Source organism: Xenopus laevis, chromosome 8S (genome assembly GCF_017654675.1).
Source record: "Xenopus laevis strain J_2021 chromosome 8S, Xenopus_laevis_v10.1, whole genome shotgun sequence".
Classification (NCBI taxonomy): domain Eukaryota; kingdom Metazoa; phylum Chordata; class Amphibia; order Anura; family Pipidae; genus Xenopus; species Xenopus laevis.
In genome coordinates, this window is record NC_054386.1 from 74460834 (window position 1) to 74480963 (window position 20130).

General features: G+C 40.9%; 1 protein-coding gene across 2 annotated transcripts; it reads right to left on the reverse strand.

Moving 5' to 3' along the window:
- Positions 1–1132: 1132 nt before the first annotated feature.
- Positions 1133–16802, reverse strand: lpar4.S (lysophosphatidic acid receptor 4 S homeolog). 2 transcript variants are annotated; one of them, XM_018233101.2, is made up of 2 exons: positions 16460–16802; positions 1133–4179 (listed from the first exon to the last, which is right to left on the reverse strand). In XM_018233101.2, the coding sequence occupies exon 2, from the start codon at positions 4014–4016 to the stop codon at positions 2964–2966; it is 1053 nt and encodes a 350-aa protein (XP_018088590.1). In that variant the 5' UTR covers positions 4017–4179; positions 16460–16802; the 3' UTR covers positions 1133–2963. The 2 variants fall into 2 exon arrangements, with proteins under 2 accessions (XP_018088590.1, XP_041430988.1); XM_041575054.1 differs by lacking the exon at positions 16460–16802 and adding an exon at positions 8462–9115.
- Between the last annotated feature and the right edge of the window lie 3328 nt (positions 16803–20130).

Consider the following 20130-nt stretch of genomic DNA (forward strand, 5'->3'; position numbering starts at 1 on the left):
AAACATATGTATACGACAGTACTGGCTCTGATTCAGCACAAAGGAAAAGAAGGCATCAGAAAAAAGCAATTATTTCAAGTGCCTATCTTTCAGCTTTTTCAACACAACATTCATACAATGTCCCCAAGTTGCCCTGTTAGGAAGTCACTTTTTTTATATACTGGAAGGGGGGGGGGGGGTGGTAGCTGGAAGGTTTGTATATGCTGAACTCATCTGTCAGCTCAGCAAGTACATGCTCAAGTATGAACCAAGTTCAAACTTCACCAAACAGGCCACATTAAAGTACATCTCTGTATGTTGTAAAATTACTCTGCCAAATGAGCAAATCAGGCGGTTTTGTGGGTTTATTGCAACATTAAGGTAACGAACTTCGCCTTACGCGTTTCGGGAAACATTCCCTTAATCATAGGCATACAGAGACACTTCCTTAAATTGTTGATCTCACAGTGACCTCTGACTGGTGGCTGAACACACGGAGCTGACTGGAGGGACATCACGTGGTGGGGTGAGTCTTGAGTGGTCATATCCTCATCAAAATTACTCTGCAACTGAATTTTTCTGCTTTTTAATTTTCAGTACTATGTACCTTTCTGAGACCCAACATCACTTAGAAAAGCAGACTAACTAGCTCCTTGTGATTTGCACTCAAACTGAAAAGGAAGAAGAGCACTTGAGAAAGGGGGTTGATCCCCTGAAACGTTGTGCAGAGATCTGAATGAATCATAAAAATTCAGCACATTTTGCTTGGTGAGTGCCATCTGATTTCTTTTTGTTATTGCTACATGTATGGAACTGAAGAGCAGCAAAGTTCCCAGATGGAGCACCACAGTATTTAACCCATGGAGGTAGGATTCTATTGAAGTCAAACTGAAAAGGACCCCAACATATCCCAATATACTAGCAGAGCTCAGAACACAATCAGGGGCATGGCTAGGTTCTGAGTAGGGCAAAGACCCAACCTAAATACAAAACCAATCTGGTTTATCCCTGGATTATACAGAGTATTGCTGGGAGTAATCTGGTAACATTTGGGGACATAAGGATATGAAACGGGTCTAAATAATACAAAAGTATTTTAGGTGGCATTTCTCTGTAAAGATATTCCCTGCTGCTGCTGCTAGAAAAAAAAATACTTTGAGTTGCCTTTCAAAACCTAGTGATTTCATTCAATTCATTTGTACCCGGATAAAACAAATATTTATCAACTGAAAAGGAAAATGTAACCTTTTCAGTTGCAAAAAGTCCCCACCCCCATTCTGTCCAAAAATGTGGTCTTTCGAAAACGTATGGGGACTTTTCAAACTTCTTAACGGTCAGTTTCACTTTCCAAAGCCTGGATTTTCTGGTATGTTTGAGAAGCTACATAAATTTCGAATGCAGTTAAGTTGCAATTATGGAAGATGGGTCTGGTTAAGATTTTAGTCTGTTCTTTTTCTTACCTTCCCAGCAGAGAAAAACTCTTATTTTTCATATGACAGTATACAGTAGAACCCCCATTTTACGTTTTTTAGTGGACCAGAAAAAAATGGTGTAAAATCCAGGAAAATTTAAAAATCAGGGAAATGTATTATGCATAATATATAGGTGGGACCACAAAACAACAATGTAAAGAGGGGAAATCAGTGGATGTAAAATAGGGGTTCTACTGTATAAGCAAATGGCAGATCTTTGTATCAAAGCCCTATATTGTATCTGCCCTTCCTAATTGAATCACAAATTCCATATATCTAAGTTGACAAAAGAGTTTGACATGGTTTTAACCATGATACTAGCACAAAATACAACCCCTCAAAACATTTGAGTTCCAGAGCAAGATGGATAACCTTTATTCCTATGCCACCAAATGTTACCAGAGGTGATAAGACAATCTGGGTCGTTCAGAGCAACATAAAAATTGAGAAATCCTTTTAAAAAAAGAACTAGTAACATATAAACAGCTTATCACTGCACCTTATAAGAGGTATAAATCGATCTTCAAATGTAGAAGGAGTACACTTCATTAGGACTTGTGGCACACGAACATCAGCAGAGTTGTTTGCCAAATTTTGCCATCTAAATTCTTAGCCATACTTGGCTGATCTGATCATTTGGCCCCCCAGGTCACGTTGAATCCTGGCTCATGTGATTTTTAAACCTGACCAATAGATAGCTGGCCAATTTTCGGTCAGATATCTATTTAATAGGCCATTGAGGCCCTCCCTCTAACAATTTTCCTTTAGAAAAGTCTAGCATACAGCATGGTCTGGCAAGATGAATGGTGGGGCCAGACCAGAAGGGACTGCAATGGAATGATACAGGAACAGATGGAACCCCCTCAAGTTCTGTGAAGAGAGATGCCATATTATTACTATGCTATCGTAGGTGTACTGTACACAATTTAGCCAGAATGTGATTGTGTTAATTGTCCCATTAATCTTGTTCCTCAGATCAACTTATAAAACAAACATATGCAAGATCTATTTATACTTTTTCGCGACTGCTTTCCATTCTGTGGTTTAACACATCAGGTGCCTACTGTGCTGCTCTAGCAAGTAACCACATAAACTTTTTTTTGCAGGTTTATTCTTTTTGTATTGGGCATTGCTCCTGCAACCACAAATTAAAAGTGCAAGAAAGGAACATACATATATACATATATATATATATATATATATATATACACTCAAGTCTTCTGATAGTTACACAGATCTAGAATGTGTGAATGCTAAGTAAGAGACAAACACATTTATAATATTTTACAATTAATATGTACACAAATGCACAAAGCACACTGCCAAGAAAATACATGATGGATATTTTTACACAACTAGCAACAATATAGTTATACTTAAATTAAAGTTTGCGTTTCACACACACCCAACTATAATACTGACCAGGCTGAATACCGAAAATATTCTCTCGTTACCATTTAGGGCTGAAAACAACAACTCTTAACAATAGCTGTAGCCAAGTATCCAGAAACCTTAGTCCTTGTAATTAGCCTCAGACATTAATTCCCCTCCATTATTAATGTTCATCTGTTCCGTCAGCGCCTCATGTGTTACTGGCAAGGCTATTTTCGTTGCAGAATCAACCTTAAATAAGTTGTCCATTTTAATGATAGGGTTAATATTAAATGACTTCTGAAAGGATTTGGAAGTGAAGTAGTAAACAAAGGGGTCAAAGCAACAGTTCATCGTTGCAATGCACAGTGTGATTGGATACATTGTCCTTGCAAATCTCTCCACGGCACAATTGGAAATGGTTTGGGAGCGGACCAAAGCATACAAGAAGAGGATTGAATTAAATGGTACAAAACACACAACAAAAATGGCCACGTGAACGACAATCATTTTCAAAACTTTTTCTTTGTTGGTTCCAATCTGGCACAAGGTAGCTGGTTTTCTCAAAGTCCTCAAGACCAACGAAGAGCACGTGAGGTTTAACAGCAAGGGGATGATAAATCCAACCACTTCAATGAACATGGTGATTTTTGACAAATATGTTTTCCAGATGCTTTTGGAAAAACCTTCGAAGCATGTGGTACTTGTGTTGGAAACATTGGTGGTGGAAAAGAGGGACGCTGAAATACCTCCACTAAGCACAATGATCCAAACACATGCACAAACTATAGCAGAATTTCTTCTGGTCCGAACTGTGCGGGAGCGAAATGGGTAAACAATGGCCAGGAATCGGTCAACGCTGATGCATGTGAGGAAAAGCATACTTCCATAGATGTTGGTTAGGAACGCTGTCCCAGAAAACTTACACAAGCTGTCTCCAAAGGGCCAGTGCCGGTTAAAATTATAAAATATTTTAAAAGGCAGTGTAAATACAAAGAGCAAATCAGACACTGCCAGGTTAGTCATGAAAATTGCAGTTTCATTTTGCATCTTCATTTTGAAGCAGAAGACGAAGAGGGAGGCACAGTTTGTAATGAGCCCAAAGATGAACACGACGCTGTAAACTGCCCCATAGAGATTATATTTAAAGGAGTCATCAATAAAGCAGGAGGAATTATTGCTTTCGTTTCCCATTCCAAGATATGGATGGCCCAATTGACTCCTTGTTTGTGGATCTCAACAGCATCCATAGAACAATCTAGAAGCAATCCAGAGTAGCTCCACAGGGCTAGTTTTTGTCATGTCGCTTAGAACTAATTTCCCAGGCTCTCTCTTCTCCATATCATGTATCGTGATTCTAAAACAAAAACAAAGAGCATCACTAGCAGGCAAAATAAGTATTCTATTTTCATGGTAAATTAAGTGTGCCAGTAATGCTAGAAATACAGCAGAAAGGGAACCTGCCAGGAAGTTTAGCAGCAGAAAAACATATTCTATAAAATCATAGATGTGTGTATAAATATATATATATATATATATATATATATATATATATATATATATATATATATATATATATATATATATATATATATATATATATATATATATATATATAAAAAGCTTAGACATGGTGCACACGGACAAACATAAAATAATGCCTGTGTGCTGGTTAAAGACAACAATAGTAATAAAGAAAACCGCACCAAACAGGTCTTTATATGAAAAAAACAAACAATAAAACCTTTTTATATATATATAAATGCACAAAAGCCATGAATATCCTGTAAATTATATCCTTATAAACGGTGAGTTCTGATGTCATTTCTGTCACATGTGTATTATAATAAATAAAGTACCCCCAGTTGTAAAATATGAGGATATTAGTAGTTACCTCGGAGTTCCATGACCTGTATAAAAACACTCGGCCGTCGGCCTCGTGTTTTTATATGGTCATGAAACTCCTCGGTAACTTATAATATCCTTATATTTTACAAGAGGGGGTACTTTATTCTCTCTCTCTATATCAGCAGTTTTAATTGAAAAAAAACCCTGCTGTGCATCAGCATTTGGCTTTAGCTTTTTATTTGGCAGCTCTCCAGTTTGCAATTTCCGTAATCAGGTTGCTAGAGTCCAAATCACCCTAGCAACCATGCAGTAATTTAAATAAGAGACTGGAATATGAACAGGAGAGGCCTGAATAGAAAGATGAGCAATACAAAGTAGCAATAAATGTGTAGCCTTACAGGACATTTGTTTTTAGATGGGGTCAGTGACCCCCATTTGAAAGCTGGAAAGAGTCAGTAGAAAAAGGCAAACAAATGGATGCGCTTACAATACATTAAAACCTTTTATTGGTAGTTGATGTATTAGTCCTTAAAGGAATTGTTCAGTGTAAAAATAAAAACTGGGTAAATAGGCTGTGCAAAACAAGAAATGTTTCTAATATAGTTAGTTAGCCAAAAATGTAATGTATAAAGGCTGGAGTGATTTGATGTATAACATGTCAGTCAGGACACTACTTCCTGCTTTTCAGCTCTCCTGGTTTACACTGACTGGTTACCCTGGCTACCAGGCAGTAACCAATCAGAGACTTGAGGGGGGGCCACATGGGTCATATCTGTTGCTTTTGAATCTGAGCTGAATGCTGAGGATCAATTACAAACTCAATGAACAGAAATGTACCATGTGGCCCCTCTTCAAGTCGCTGACTAACTCAGAGTTATAGAGCTGAAAAGCAGGAAGTTGGATTCTGGCTGTTTTATTAGACATCTCTTCACTCCAGCCTTTATACATTACATTTTTGGCTAACTAACTATATTAGAAATATTTTTTATTTTGCACAGCCTATCTATTTACACAGTTTTTATTTTCACACTGAACCGAAATTATTTTTCCAAAAATCTGCAATTTTTAGATAATTGAAGATCAATGTGTACGGACTGTAAACAAAGAGGATCACAACACAGCAACAAGCATTACCCAAAATAATATAAGAATCCTGCTTGTGTATGAATGGAAAGGAGACATATAACATCTGGTATGAGTGTAGTTGCCCTCGTTTTTGATATGTAGCCTTACCATAAATTACAGAGGTGGCTTTCTCCAGTAACCAAAGGGGCGATTTATATAAATAAAACACGTCTAACCAAAGAGACTATATGTGATTTAAAAATTAAACACAATTGATAGGCTATGGAAACATAATGACAGAGTATAGAACAGTGATTTCTCATTTAAGGTAAAATGTACACAAAGCTCTTACCGTACATAAAAGCTAGAGGCAGTCTACGATGAAATAAATACTCTTTAGTGTGGAGACAAAATGGATTTGTTCGAACAGGGCTGTCAAGTTGGAGGCCTGAGACCTCATGTGGCCCTCAACCTTGGCTTCATTAGTTTAATGCCTAAAGGTGGCCATACACGGGCAGATAAAGCTGCTGATATCGGTTGTTTGGACCGATTTGACAGCTTATCTGCCCGTGTATGGGGGCTTCCGACGGATCTTCCCGATCGATATCTGGCCACGATATCGATCGGAAAGGTTGGATTTTTAACCGACCGGCCCGTCGGAGCCCCTTGGCGCATCGTAATTCGATCGTTCAGCCATACGTCTATGGCCACCTTAAAACCCAATAAACTACCCACACTAAAGACAAAGGTTGATTTCATTCATTCACTTCTAAAAATCCCATAGGAATTAATAGAAAGTAGATGAGTTTCCCTGAGTTGAGCTCTAAGATCACATTTTGATAACTCTTCCCCTATCTGTACTATATTTCCCACTAACTACTTCCAGATCCTTGCTGGTAAGCCCTCTCACTGAAGGCCACTTTGCTGTGATTGGGTTTAGTACAGATGTTCCTTTTAACATCTTTGTGTGTTGTAAATCTAATGCGCTTACTATAAATTGGGCTTCAGCCAACACCAGTCTCTATTCAGCCACAGACTAGGAGACGTATTCAAGCAAGACCATAAAGTTATTACGGAAAGTGCTCCCTGAAAATTGTGCATCAGGTATTCTGTGCCCTGATTGCAACTATCGGAGGTATGTGTTTAAAGGAGGCCATAAACAGGGAGATTTAAACTGCCAATTCTGGTTCTTTAAGGTGGCAATAGATGTTAAAATCATTAAAAGATCTTTTCATAGTTACAAATGGCTTGTTACAGTAGGACCAAACTTATTCTGAAATGATTGTTTAAATGTACGATTTGTCCATCAACTAAAACAACCAATTTCCAACGATATTGTCTAGTTGAAGCTAGGAAAACTTGAGTAGCTGCCTGCTTGGTACTGCAAACAACTGGACAAAGAATACATTTCATTGTGAATGATGAAAAATTTCTAACCTGACCAAACTAATTTCTGATTCATCATTAGATGCAGGATTGTGCTGTGCCCACTAATCTCATGATAATTTGACTGATTTGTCCGATTGCACCAAAATTGGTCATCAGGAAGAGAAAAATCTTAATGTCTATGGCCACCTTTAGACCGATTTGGCAGCTTATCTGCCCATGTATAGGGCCCTCCGACAGGCATCCCCAATCAATATGTGGCCAAAAATCGTCCAGATTTCGATCTAGCAGGCTTGATTTTTTGGTCGGATCGAGGACTGCATGGCCCTTGATTTGACTTTTTGTATCCCCTTGATTATAATGCGATTTTTTTTTTTTATCCCTAGGACCAAACAATCACATTACCACACATTTTTACCATCGCATTTCGCATTTTTTTAAACAAGCTTTGAAACAAGGCAACATTGTTTTGCTAAAGTGCTCATCTCTGAAAACCGATGCAAGGTTAGACACTACAAATGATTTACCTTTTATACACATGGGGTTTAAAATGTGTACCGTATTTACATTGGATAGTCTCTTCCACAATCCATTTTTCAATCCAATGCATAAATGAATTGAATGTATAGAAAGTGCATACAAGCAATGCCAAGTTACTTCAGGAATAAATTACATAGCAAGGTGAACCCATAACAAAGCCAGTTGTGCAGGTATGGCATTCCTTATCTGGAAGCCCAATATCAGGAAAGTTGCATATTACAAGAAGACCCTCTCCTTAGAGTCCATTTTAAGCAAAACATTCAAATTTTTAAAAAAACAATCTCTGTACTTGAAGGTAACTAAGCTGCATAAATCCATATCGGTGGTAAAACAATCCGGGTCGATTTAATATTTAAATTCATTTTTAGTAGACTTAAAGTAAGGTGTTCCAAATTAGGGGAAATAAATATCTGAATAAGCCCAGGTCCTGAGCATTCTGTATAATAGATCCTGTACCTGTACTACTTGCTATTTTAGCACATTTGACACTGTCAGGTAACAGTTACTAAGATGTGCATAACTATCAATGGTCAAGGTAAATTAACAATTATGTCTTACTATAATTAGGAAAAAGATGGGTGTTCATCTGGTTGGACACACAGGTATCAGCCAATGAATCATTTATATATGAAATAAAACAAAACAAAACAAGATTCTCCTACAGCTATGGAAGAAAACCAATACTCAGCATATACTGCAGAGATTGAAAGGTCATTTAATGCATTCATTGTTGTGCGCCATACTCCAACATAATCAACATCTATATCATCTGTATAGTGTAGCAACTGTATTTTACTAACCTCTGTCGTGGAAATTCCTTTACTGGAGACCTCTTGAGGTAAAAAGATATAGTTTGACACAATTCAGTCATTACACCTCTAATTCGCTTTCTAATATAAGTATTTCTTCACGATCAGTTCTCTATGTTTTATTGTCCCTTTACAATAGTTCAAATACAGTTTCTAAAAAGAAACATTCCTATAATAAAGACAAACTTGCCTGACACTTACTTATATCTGAGCAACTAGGTGCTGAGTTATAAAATTAGATGTGTTATCACATGGACATTGGCAGCTTGACAGTCTGCAGTGTAGCTTCTGTTCCAACACTCTAGAGAACTGTCCTTGCATAAGTTCAAATGACCTTTCTAAAGTCAAACCCAAGGTTCATGTATTCACATACATACATACACTAACTTCAGTGAATGGCGTGCGCCATGATGGGCATACAGTATATGCATAGTCAGGATGTCAGATTGAAATTGGCCAAACCGGACAATGCCAGATCAAATTTGGGTATACACGGGCCCTTAAAAGGAGAATTCGACCCTGTAAAAAAACAAAAAACCCTGTACCCCGCAGCCCAGGTAGGGGTCTACTTGGCCACCCTGGCCTCCCCCCAGGCTAACTAGCCACCCCCCTGGCGAAATGGCCCATAATTTATACTTAACGATCTGCGCCGATTTTGCCAGTGGAGTTCCACGCATCCATCTTCCAGGTCCTCGTTAAGCTGAGATCATCTGAAATTTTCGTCCAATTCGGCACATGCGCAGTTGTCGCAAACCAGAAAACTGCTCCAACTGCGCATGTGCCTACATAGCGATCTCCCAGAAGATGGATGCATGGAACTCCGCTGGCAGAATCGGCGCCGAGGGTTAGAGTGTAAAGTATGGGGCATTTACCCGGGGGGGGGCAGTTAGCCTGGGGGGAGGAGGGAGTCTACCTTGGGTGGGGGTACGGGGTTTTTTTTATATACAGGGTTGAATTCTCCTTTAAAGGAAGAGGTTGGCCAAACAACTTGCTGCTAGAATATCATTACATTGTTCTCATTACTATACAAAACACAGAAACTCCTTCATTAAAGGAGACATTTTGTGTAAAAAACAAGAATGTACCAGTCAGCATCGGACTGGGATGCCAGGGGCCCACCAGAAAACCTTAGACCATGGGCCCACTTTCCGAACTATTATTCCTCCTTTTCTCATTCAACCTCTTTATTCTCCTAGTCTTTTATATCTACTAACTATATTCTTCCATTATTATGGCCAAATGTTTAGAAGCATGAGGCCCACCGGGAGTTTTCCTGGTATCCCGGTGGGCCAGTCTGACACTGGTACCAGTGCATTATACTCATTTCGATATAGAAGAATTGTGCTTAAAAAAAAAAAGTAGTGTTTCAGGCTGATTTGTTGAATATTTCTGCAAAAACCCTAATAATCCCTCCCTTTCCTTCCACTTCCTGCTCCCCAAATTCTCAGGCTGTGCAGGGGAACAAATGTTTTCAGCTCACTATAGGACAGTAACCAATCAGCAGCTAGCAGGACCTGATAGGGAACTGAAGCCTGTCTGTGCTTATGGACAGCAGGGCTGTGATTGGCTGTCCCCCTCCAACTGTGCTTCTGGCAGGGACAGTTAGGACACACCCACACCTAATTTGAAACACAGACAGGGACCAGTGAACATCCATATGAAGCTCCAATAAAGGGGCTATTTGTAAAGATATTCATTTTTAGCACCATGTAAAACCAACACCATATATTACTTAAAATTGCCTTATATATTAGTTTTTTTTTAAATTTATCCTATACGTCTCCTTTAACACATCAACTTACTTCTTCGATAATGAATGAACACCAACATATGCATGCCATCACAACTGCACCCTCCACATTCCATAAGAATTTCCAAGTCTTTTGATCTGCTATCTGTATAATAATAACCTCTATCATCCTGCAATTTGAACTTTAGCTAACTGTCAGAAATCTGCAAAGCCCTTTAAAAGCAGGCATATCACAATGCTTTAAAACACATAACTTCCATTTTTAAATGTAGCACCTCGAACACCTGGAACGCCAATATCCGATTTCTTGGAATTGTCCAAAATGGAAAGTCAAAAGGTTAAGGAGGGGGATCAATGATTATTAGATTGCAAGTTTGCATTATACACGGCTGATCTCCTTAAGGTTCCGGTTTGCTGAACAAGGGATGCTGTATGACAAAAATAAACATAAAAAGGCCTTAGTCATATTTTCTTCTCAGCTGACAAATGCTTATCCAATATTCTTAAACTATATCCTACACTGGCTCATGGAATTTCCTGTCCAAGGCAATACTTGCAGCAGAAAATCTGTTTTCGATTCTGCTCAATTATCTTGACTGAAATGGCTCGCTCTGACCAGATCCTTGGCCTGTGGTGGTAGGGCGGGGTGAAGTAAAGCATATGTTTGCAGTAAAAATAATGTCAGCCTACAGACCACAACACGGTCTGGATTCTTTGAGCTTACAGAGATTAAAAATATTATCATGATAAAATAAAACTTCTGCTCACTGACAGTTCTTAATGACGGTTTAACATTTACCGGCAAAAGTCTTGCAACTGAGTCTTATCTTGTGTCCTGCTGCTACTGTTATCACTGTAATAGTTTGATTAGACAACTTCTTGTTACAGGCAACTTTATTTTCTATAGGGTAAAGCAGAAAGGATTGAGCCAAGTTTCCTAAAAACCAACAGAAAGTCCACCTCTAGCAAAGTTCTACCAATTACTTTGCAGAATACAATTCTATTACCTGTAATTGCTCCTTTACATGAGCTTGGGGGATCAGTCAATGCAGCTTCAAATGCCACTAAACATGCTGGACATATCCAGCTGGTATTTTGTTCTACTGGATGCCAATACATTTACCACTACGCAATTAAGAATCGTGGTATGTACTAAAGCACTTGAAATCACATTGTTCTAAATGATCTTGCTGCCAAACTCGGCATCTGCACAATGAACAAGGCCGTTGCTGTCCCCCTCCTCTAGAGAATACCCCAACTCTGGTGTTAGGGCAGTGACACACGCTCAGATTCGGGGAGATTTAGTCACCCGCGATAAATCATCTCTTCTTCAGGGCAACTAATCTCCATGAATTGCCTCCCGCCAGCTAGAATCTAAATCACTGGCGGGATGGCACTATGCGCGCTTTGTTTGCTGAAGTCGCCCAATGTTTTCCTCGTGAGAGTAAACAATTTTGCTTGCTTTTTAGTATCACGAAAGGAATGATTTCAGGTAATTAGTTGTCATTTGCAGAAATGATTGGAAGCACTTTGTTAAAGGTAAATATGCACAAGAGTGTTGAGCTATTAAACATATTGGTTTGTCTGCGACTAACTTAACCAAAAATCTCAATCTTTTGTGAGTGTGCCCTTTCACATAATTATACCAGCTAGCATAACATGTACTGCTGGCAGAATGAGATTACATGTATAACTGGTAAAACAAGATTACATGTGCAAAATCCTAACCTTTTCTGTTTGCCTTGCTATTTACATATAGGATTGACTATTATTATGTGACCATTAGCCTGAGAGTTAAATGCACTGATCCATTACAAAGGCAATGGCCTGGCTGAGCTTGATCACCCCCTATTGTGTCTGTACCTGTTGATACACATCCATGGTTAGAGAAGAGGCATCACAAAAAACAATTTTAACAGTTGCTTAAACTGCAACCTGCTGTGTTTATACACAAATCGTTGGAATGCAAGTTCAAAAATGTTTCCAACTGTCGCACTAAATACATGCAAATATTACAATCTTTAGGGTCAGGCCTGTTTTGGGGAGATTTGTTGGCCTGGGATCACCTGACTATAGTTGGAGAGGGTGGGAGCTACAACATGGAGCTGGTCACTGCTCCTGTATAACTATGGTTTTAAAAACTAGTGGTGAGCACAACTTTCCCTTGTTTGTTATAGTTCTACAGGAGCAGTGACCAGCTCCATGTTGTAGCTCCCACCCTTCCCAGCTATAGTCAGGTGATCCCACTGGTGTCTAATAAAAGGGCAGCCAAGTTTGGGAGTTTTACTTTGAAAGCAGCTAGTAAGTTGCAGGTAAAACTTAGTCCCTTTGTAAAATGTATAAGGAAGCAATTGAATTCTTAATGAATCAGATGAAAATTAAGCGTAGGACTGGCCAGATATGGGATGACTTTGACGTAGTTGGCCAGCTTAAATATATTGCAATATATGGACAAACAATCCCTGTTTTGTTTAAAGGGTAAGACATTTTTCAGTAGCAGTATGCACAAATGTCTCGGTCTTAAATTGATAATGGGTTGAGTGCAGAGGACCTCTTGTATATGACAGATATTCTAATGGTCATTGCGAGGTCATGTCACTAATCTGATTAATCGGTCATTATTCATCACTGCATCACAGTGGCACCCTGCAGAACTGTAGTTGGAGACATGAATGGTAAGAAATAGCAGTTTGAAAACGAGAATGTTCGCAACGATAAATCAATATGATGACTAGATTAGTGTTGTTAAATCCGCATCAATTCAGTTGTTTTTGAAACCCAGCACGAACGGTCAGTGTTTTGGTAGTTATAGTTCAAGAGGAGTAGTAGAAGCGCCATAGTTTGTAAAACCCTACTTATAAATATATATATATATATATAATCGTCCATGAAAATAAGTTTTACCCAGGGCACAAAGACAGCCATGTACAGTAAAGAAAAAGTAAAGAAATGCAAAACCATTTGCATAGCTACAGTCAGGTGACAATATGTTATTATTGGATCTCCGGGGTTTATTTAATACTTGGGCACAAAAGCTGATCTTTTACCCAAAATATAATCACAGACATTCCTCGTTGACAGCTAGACTGTAAATGTGCTGCTGGAAGCTGAACACTGGTACCAATATAGATGTAAGCACCTTGAAGTCCCAGGAGATTAGAGGACCCCATACCATTACTATGCTGTAGGTGTCTCAGCTTCTGAATATGAGTGCATATTGGCTGGCCTAGCAAATTACCTACACTCAGGAAAGATTTAATTGTCTCCAAAGAAAAGATAATGATCCATAGACATGACAAGGCCTGCATGCATCTAGTGAAAGAATGCCACATTGCCTTTTTGGTGACTTTAATGTACAGTACTGCAAAATAAGGATAATATCACTTTGGACAACTTTCCACGAGAATGAACCACAAAACAAATACCAAAAAAACATAAATAGTGATGCATAGAGCAAAACAAAAATGAGTCTACTGTGAGATAGTTGCTGAAATCTCATCCGAGGCAACTCTGAGATTGTGTATCCCAAATGATCATATGAAATCTGCCTGTGATTTTTAATGGAAGCCCTTAGCAACTACTATCTAACAAACCCCCAGGATCCATCCGTGGCAACTAAAACGCCGCCATTCTCACCCACTTCCAAACAGTCCTTTGCAAAGAAATTAGTTACAATCTAAAACCTTTTAAGATGCTCGTTTGTGATCCTTTCCATCAGCCAACATGCAGGCAAGTCCATTGGTGATAGCAATGCAACGAGGAATAAAGCATGAACCATTTCAGCTACAATCAGGAGGGAGCAAAATCAATGTTTTTCAGCCCCGACTGAGCAAAAGTGCCCACTTCTACACTTCTATTATGTCTGACACTCATTAAAACTGTGTAATGTCCCCTCCTCCTCTTCCCCCTGTCCATCTGACACCATCCCCCAGCTCACACCATTTCTCATACCCTCTGGTATTTACATTGCAGTTCTCCCTTCTATCCTCCCAACATCTGCATTAGAGTTCACATTAAAAATGCCAAGGTCACACCCAGCTCCATATACAGCTGCAAATGTTAGGAAAGCAATGGAACAAAAAGTCCCACTAAAGGGCTCTTACACACAGGCGTTTTTTCCTGCGCTCCCCTACGTTGCACTTTCTTCCGTTCAGCTGCAGGGGAGCGCAGGAGTAGACGCACTCAATTATTGTGAAGGGGGCTGTACTCACACAGATGCATGTAAGCGCCAAACGCAGGTGGGACGCAGCATGTTGCATTTTGCCTGCGTTCGGCGCATACATGCATCTGTGTACAGCCCCCTTCACAATAATTGAGTGTGCTCCCCTGCGGGTGAATGGAAGAAAGCGCAACGCAGGGGATCGCAGGAGAAACCGTCCGTGTGTAAGAGCCCTAAGAATCAAACCACAATTGGAGAGAGCACAATGTAAAGGACAGAAATATACAGTATACAGTCAGTATCAGAAGTCTGATACAAAACCATTTCTCCCACCTTCAAACACAGATGAAAGTCCTGCATTAGAACAATGATCCCCAACCAGTGACTCTTAGGGCCGGACTACGCGGCCGATTCCACTGCGATCCGACGCGCTGTGCAAAATCGCAGGCGTCGCGTCGGATGCAACAGAAATAAGGTAAGTAATTCAATTGTCTGATCGTGACGTAGCGCTGATGCGACGCGACTGTCGCATCAACAATGTGACACAATCCGACATTACTTACCTTATTTCCGTCGCATCCGACGTGACGCCTGCGATTTTGTGCATCGTGTCGGATTCGGCCGTGTAGTCCTGCCCTTAAGCAACATTTTACTCACCAGCCCCTTGGCTGCTGCTCTGAATGATCTCAGAGCAGGTGCTTATTTTTTGAATTCTTGGCTGGGAAGCAAGTTTTGGTTGCATCAAAACCAGGTGCACTGCTGAACAGGGTCTCCTTTAGACTTCCAGTGTGCATGGGGCTACCAAATAGCCAATCACAGCCCTTATTTGGCATCCCCAGTAACATTTTTTATGCCTGTGTTGCTCCCCAACTCTTTTTACAATTTAATGTGGCTCATGGGTAAAAAAGGTTGGGGACCCCCGGATTAGAAGGTGCTATGGGAAGGGGTCCTAAAGTAAAAACTAATGGGATCTGAGGGTAGATTTCAGATACAAAGTGATGGTTTGCTGTAAACTGTTGCCAGAAGTGGCCATACACGGAGAGATCCGCTCGTTTGGCGACCAATATGCCCACCTTGAGGATCATAACGCTGGGTAAACGGGTAGTTGGATTGTGGGACCACATCAATGAACAGATGTGGTCCGTGATCCGACAGGATTTATAGTCCCGTCAGATCAACATCTGGCCAACTTTCGATCCGGGAAGCACGTCAGAGGGCCCCATACATGGGCCAATAAGCTGCAGCTTTTATCAGCCCGTGGATGGCCACCTTTAGTAATAATAATGCCAAATAAAGTCTCACCATAATTTGACCCCCAGGGGCACAGTTATAACATCCACATGCTATGTCAGCTTGCTATGGAAAGAGAACAATAAATACATCCAAATAGCTAAACAAATAAGACTCACATCCAGGGCTAACATTTTTATCTGAACTCTGAAAGGAAAATGAAATGAAGGCAAACCCTGTTTCTAAATAAAGTACATTTCCACTTTAATTGTTTGCACAAGGCGTCTGGGAGCCGTGAATATACAATGAAAGAGTCACTTTGGTGCCCTAAATCCATAAGCCCCCGGCTGCTTCTGATAGCAATATTTTTAAAGGAGTAAAATCTCCAAGGATATAGGGCAAGTGCCTTATATATTGATCTAGTGGCTGGGCAGTCCCTAGCAGCAGTGCACATAATTACCCCAGGGAGCTGCAAATCCAGCAGAGCGACTGCCAAACTACAGACAGCAAATGAACCCTTATTGGCTTTTAATCACAAAGAGCCCTGCTCCTCTGGGATGATATTATTTTAGGGAATTTAATTCTCCCAACTGCATTTCTCAATGATAAAAGAATGAAGTGCAAATTGAAACGTGTGCTCCAAGCAAGCGATCCTGCAGCTGTTAAACTACAATTCCCAGCATTTCAAGGCACACAGATTGGGGTCAGGTTTCAGGTTAAAGCCCATACACTGTAGGTGTGCGCTCTTTAACCCTTTCACTCCCTCAAGGCATTCGTTCATAGCGTGCAATCGCTAAGCATTGCGTTATTTCACATTCGATGGTAAAAACGCCAAGCGCTGCCAGCTTACCCTCGCCCAACAATCGCACCGCGTTTCCTGCAAAGCCACCGACCAGCCCACATCCAAGTGAAACTCCTCCAACTATAAATCCATGTTTGGCACAACTCAGCTGAATGAGAAGGAATCTTGGGGTTTACAAGACGAGACAGTTTTCCCGACTTCTCCGTTTGCAGCAGAGCGCAGTGAATGAGCGATGTGAGCGCAGCAGCTGCTCATCCCATTCCTTTGTTTAGCAGCAACAGCCCCAGGCTCAGAATGCAGCGCAAGCAGCGAAGAATGGGCCTAATGTCTGTGATGGATCTGAGCACAGCTCACACACTCTCGGGGGTCTCAATAGGAAACGCTTCTCATTGGCTGACGAGTATTATTAGATTCGGAGAGCCCGCCCATTATTTGGAAAAGCAATGGCAGGAGCTTTGGAGAGTTTAATCGAGCGCCTTTGCCAGGGCAAAAAAAACAAAAAAACAGCTCCCGAGAAACAAATTAACATCTGTAAAGTCCGTGTTTTCCTGGCCCATTAGCTGCAGGGAGGGGTGTGTCCCCACAAGATGAATGACAGGAATAAACTTCACTTTAAAGCGGTGGCTTCACATTTATTACTCGAATTTTTGTTATAGAGTACCCAATTCTAAGCCACTTTACATTTGGTCTTCATTATTTCATTTTTTTTATAGTTTTTTTTTTTTTTAAATTATTTGCCTTCTTTTTCTGACTCTTTCTAGATTTCAAATGGGGTCACTGACCCCCATCTAAAAAGCAAATGCTCTGTACAGTAACAAGTTTATTGTTATTTTGTTACTCATCTTCAGCTTGGCGCCCTAGGCAACCAGGCCTGCCGAAGCACCCGCATGCACGAAAAGTATGCCCATGCACGTGTGCAAAAAGGATGCGCTCTCACATGCACAAAAAGGACTCACATTCTGGCCAGAGCAGTGAGAGGCAGAGCCGGGCCAGCCCGGCCAGTAGGGTTGCCACCTTTTCTGGAATATATATTTATCTTTTTTTCCCTATCAATAACATTATGATCAACCATCATTTTTAGCGACCAGGCCAGTAAAATACCAGCCAGATGGCAACTCTACCGGCCAGATGCCCTAGGCAACCTGGCTGGTCACAGCGCCGGCTGGAAGAGTGCAAATTGTCGATTGTGCATATGTACAAATCACTGCAAGCACAAATGGATGGAGAGAGGGGACCGGACTAGGGGTAGGCAGCAGAGAAGGTACGTGCCTGGCGCCCCCTAGAATTGCACCCTAGGCAGGGCCGGATTTATGAACTGGGCGCCCCTAGGCTGGCTCCGGGTCGTCGTCCCCTTCCCGGTTCCCTTCCTGTCTCCTTCCCAGTCCGTGTCTACCTCCATGTTGCTGAATGCATCCCCTCCTTGTTGCCATCCAGGTCCACCTCCCCTTCCTGTTGTGAATGGATACGTGCATGCGCATATCTGAGCACAGTCGCGTCCGGAGCAGCACTGACACTGGTTTCTCTAGTGCTTGAACTGCATCGAAATGCGGCAGGGCAGCGTGCCGCCCCTGAAATTCTGCCACCCTAGGCCCTGGCCTTTGTGGCCTTGCCACAAATCCAGGCCTGGTCCTAGGCACTTGCTTACTCTGCCACCTACCACTAGTTCCGGCCCTGCTCATCTTCTATTCAGTCCCTCTTCTATTCATATTCCAGTCTCTAATTCAAATCATTGCATGGTTACTAGGGTAATTTGGACCCTAGCAATCAGAGTGCTGAAAGTGCAAACTGGAGAACTGCTGAATAAAAAGAGTAATAACCACAAATACAAAATGAGAACCAAGTGCAAATTGTTTCAGAATATCAATCTATATTATACTTAAAATTAACTCGAAGTTGAACAACCCCTTTAATGATAAATATATGCTTCAGAAATAGACTATAGATTTATTATAAGGGGAGATTTCTTTATGTGGTGTGTTTGAATTCAGTTTTGTAAACCCCTTTGTTATACCACAATGGCATGCAATGTGTTATTTTGAATATCGTTTCTATTTTCATGAATGCCATGTTAGCCCTGCAAATCAAGTGACTTAAAAACACAGTGCAAAATGCAGAAACAAATTTATTACCATGTTTATATGCTCATTGCCCTGCATTTTTGCATCACAATTCTCTTCCAGCATAATTGTGTCCGCTGCAACTTTCACCAATATGCACCGAAATAAAAACTGATTTACAAAAATATGCACCAAAATGCAAACAGATTTACTTTGTAAATCACTCTCATGTTGCAGTTTACCCCTTGTATGTGTAAATGGCGTCCCTTAGAACACTTTGCAATAAAAATGGTCATAAGTGTTCAATTAACTTGGCAAAGTAAGTTGCAGCTATTGACAAAACCCACTTAGGGAACTTTGAGCTTGCCTTCAGGCCCAGGTTGGTGGTAGATCCATATTTTCCTTCAGTTGCATAACTAGGGGACCCCTGGCCCGGGTGCAAAAACTGCACCTCCACCAGTGTAGATTTCAGAAGGGGCACTGTAGGGGAAACTATCATAGAGCAGACCCCGCGGTCCAGGTCCCCCCAGCCCCCAGTGCCAGGCTGGACCCTGATGCAGTATGTTTTCCCAGACTCCCCCCAAGAGGGTGTTCACCCTAAATGCATGCCGAAAACGTTCCCCTGCCCTTCAATGAGCTTTATCGTGGCTCTGGTGATCTCCAAGGGGTTACATGGGTTACGGGTGCAATCACACCCCCAGGAGTTCCACAATACCAAAGAATACTGCTGCATCATCTGGAGACTTAAAGGGGTGGTTACTTTTAAAGGAGAACAAAAGCTTAACCAAAGAAGTAGCTAGAAATGTTGTACATTATTCTTTGGGCTTCTGTACCAGCCCAAGGCAACCACAGCCCTTTAGCAGTGAAGATCTGTGTCTCAAAGATGCCCCAGTAGCTCCCCATTTTCTTTTTTACTGATTCACTGCACATGCTCTGTGCTGCTGTCACTTACTGAGCTTGGGGACCCACTCAAAATTCAATTCATATAGGATATTAAAGGGATTGTTCACCCAGGGCTGGAACTAGAGGTAGACAGAAAAGGCACGTGCCTAGGGTGCAAAGGTGGAGGGGCGACAGGCATCACACCTCTTCTGCCGCCTTGCCCCTAGTTAAAAGCCTTATTCCCGCACCTGTGGCATCAACCCCTACTTCTTGGACACGTGGAATCTTCTGCACATGTACCCATGTGCACGCATGACTAGTGTGATTGTCCATACATGTGCACGCGCGCCTGTGAGTGTGCGCACATCAGAAGGGGGTGATGTAGTCGGCCGGGTTGCCTTAGACGCCCAGCTGACTTGGCCTGGCACTGTGTTCACCTTTAAATGAATTATTCGTATGATGTAGAGAGTGATATTGTGAAACTATTTTTTATTTGTGATTTTTGAGTTATTTAGCTTTTTATTCAGCAGCTCTTCAGTTTTTACTTTCTACAATCTGGTTTTTAGGGTCCAAATTATACTAGCAACCAAGCATTGATTTTAATAAGAGACTGGACTATGAATAGGAGAGGGCCTGATACACACACATGTGGTGGGAAACTTGGTCCTTCCTGTAATTTCCACTAAGATCAGATCAGTACAATATAGATATTCAGATTGTACATATTTAACTTTTCTGCTCTTAAGCAACTGTATAATGCTTGGCTTTCCTCCCAAACAA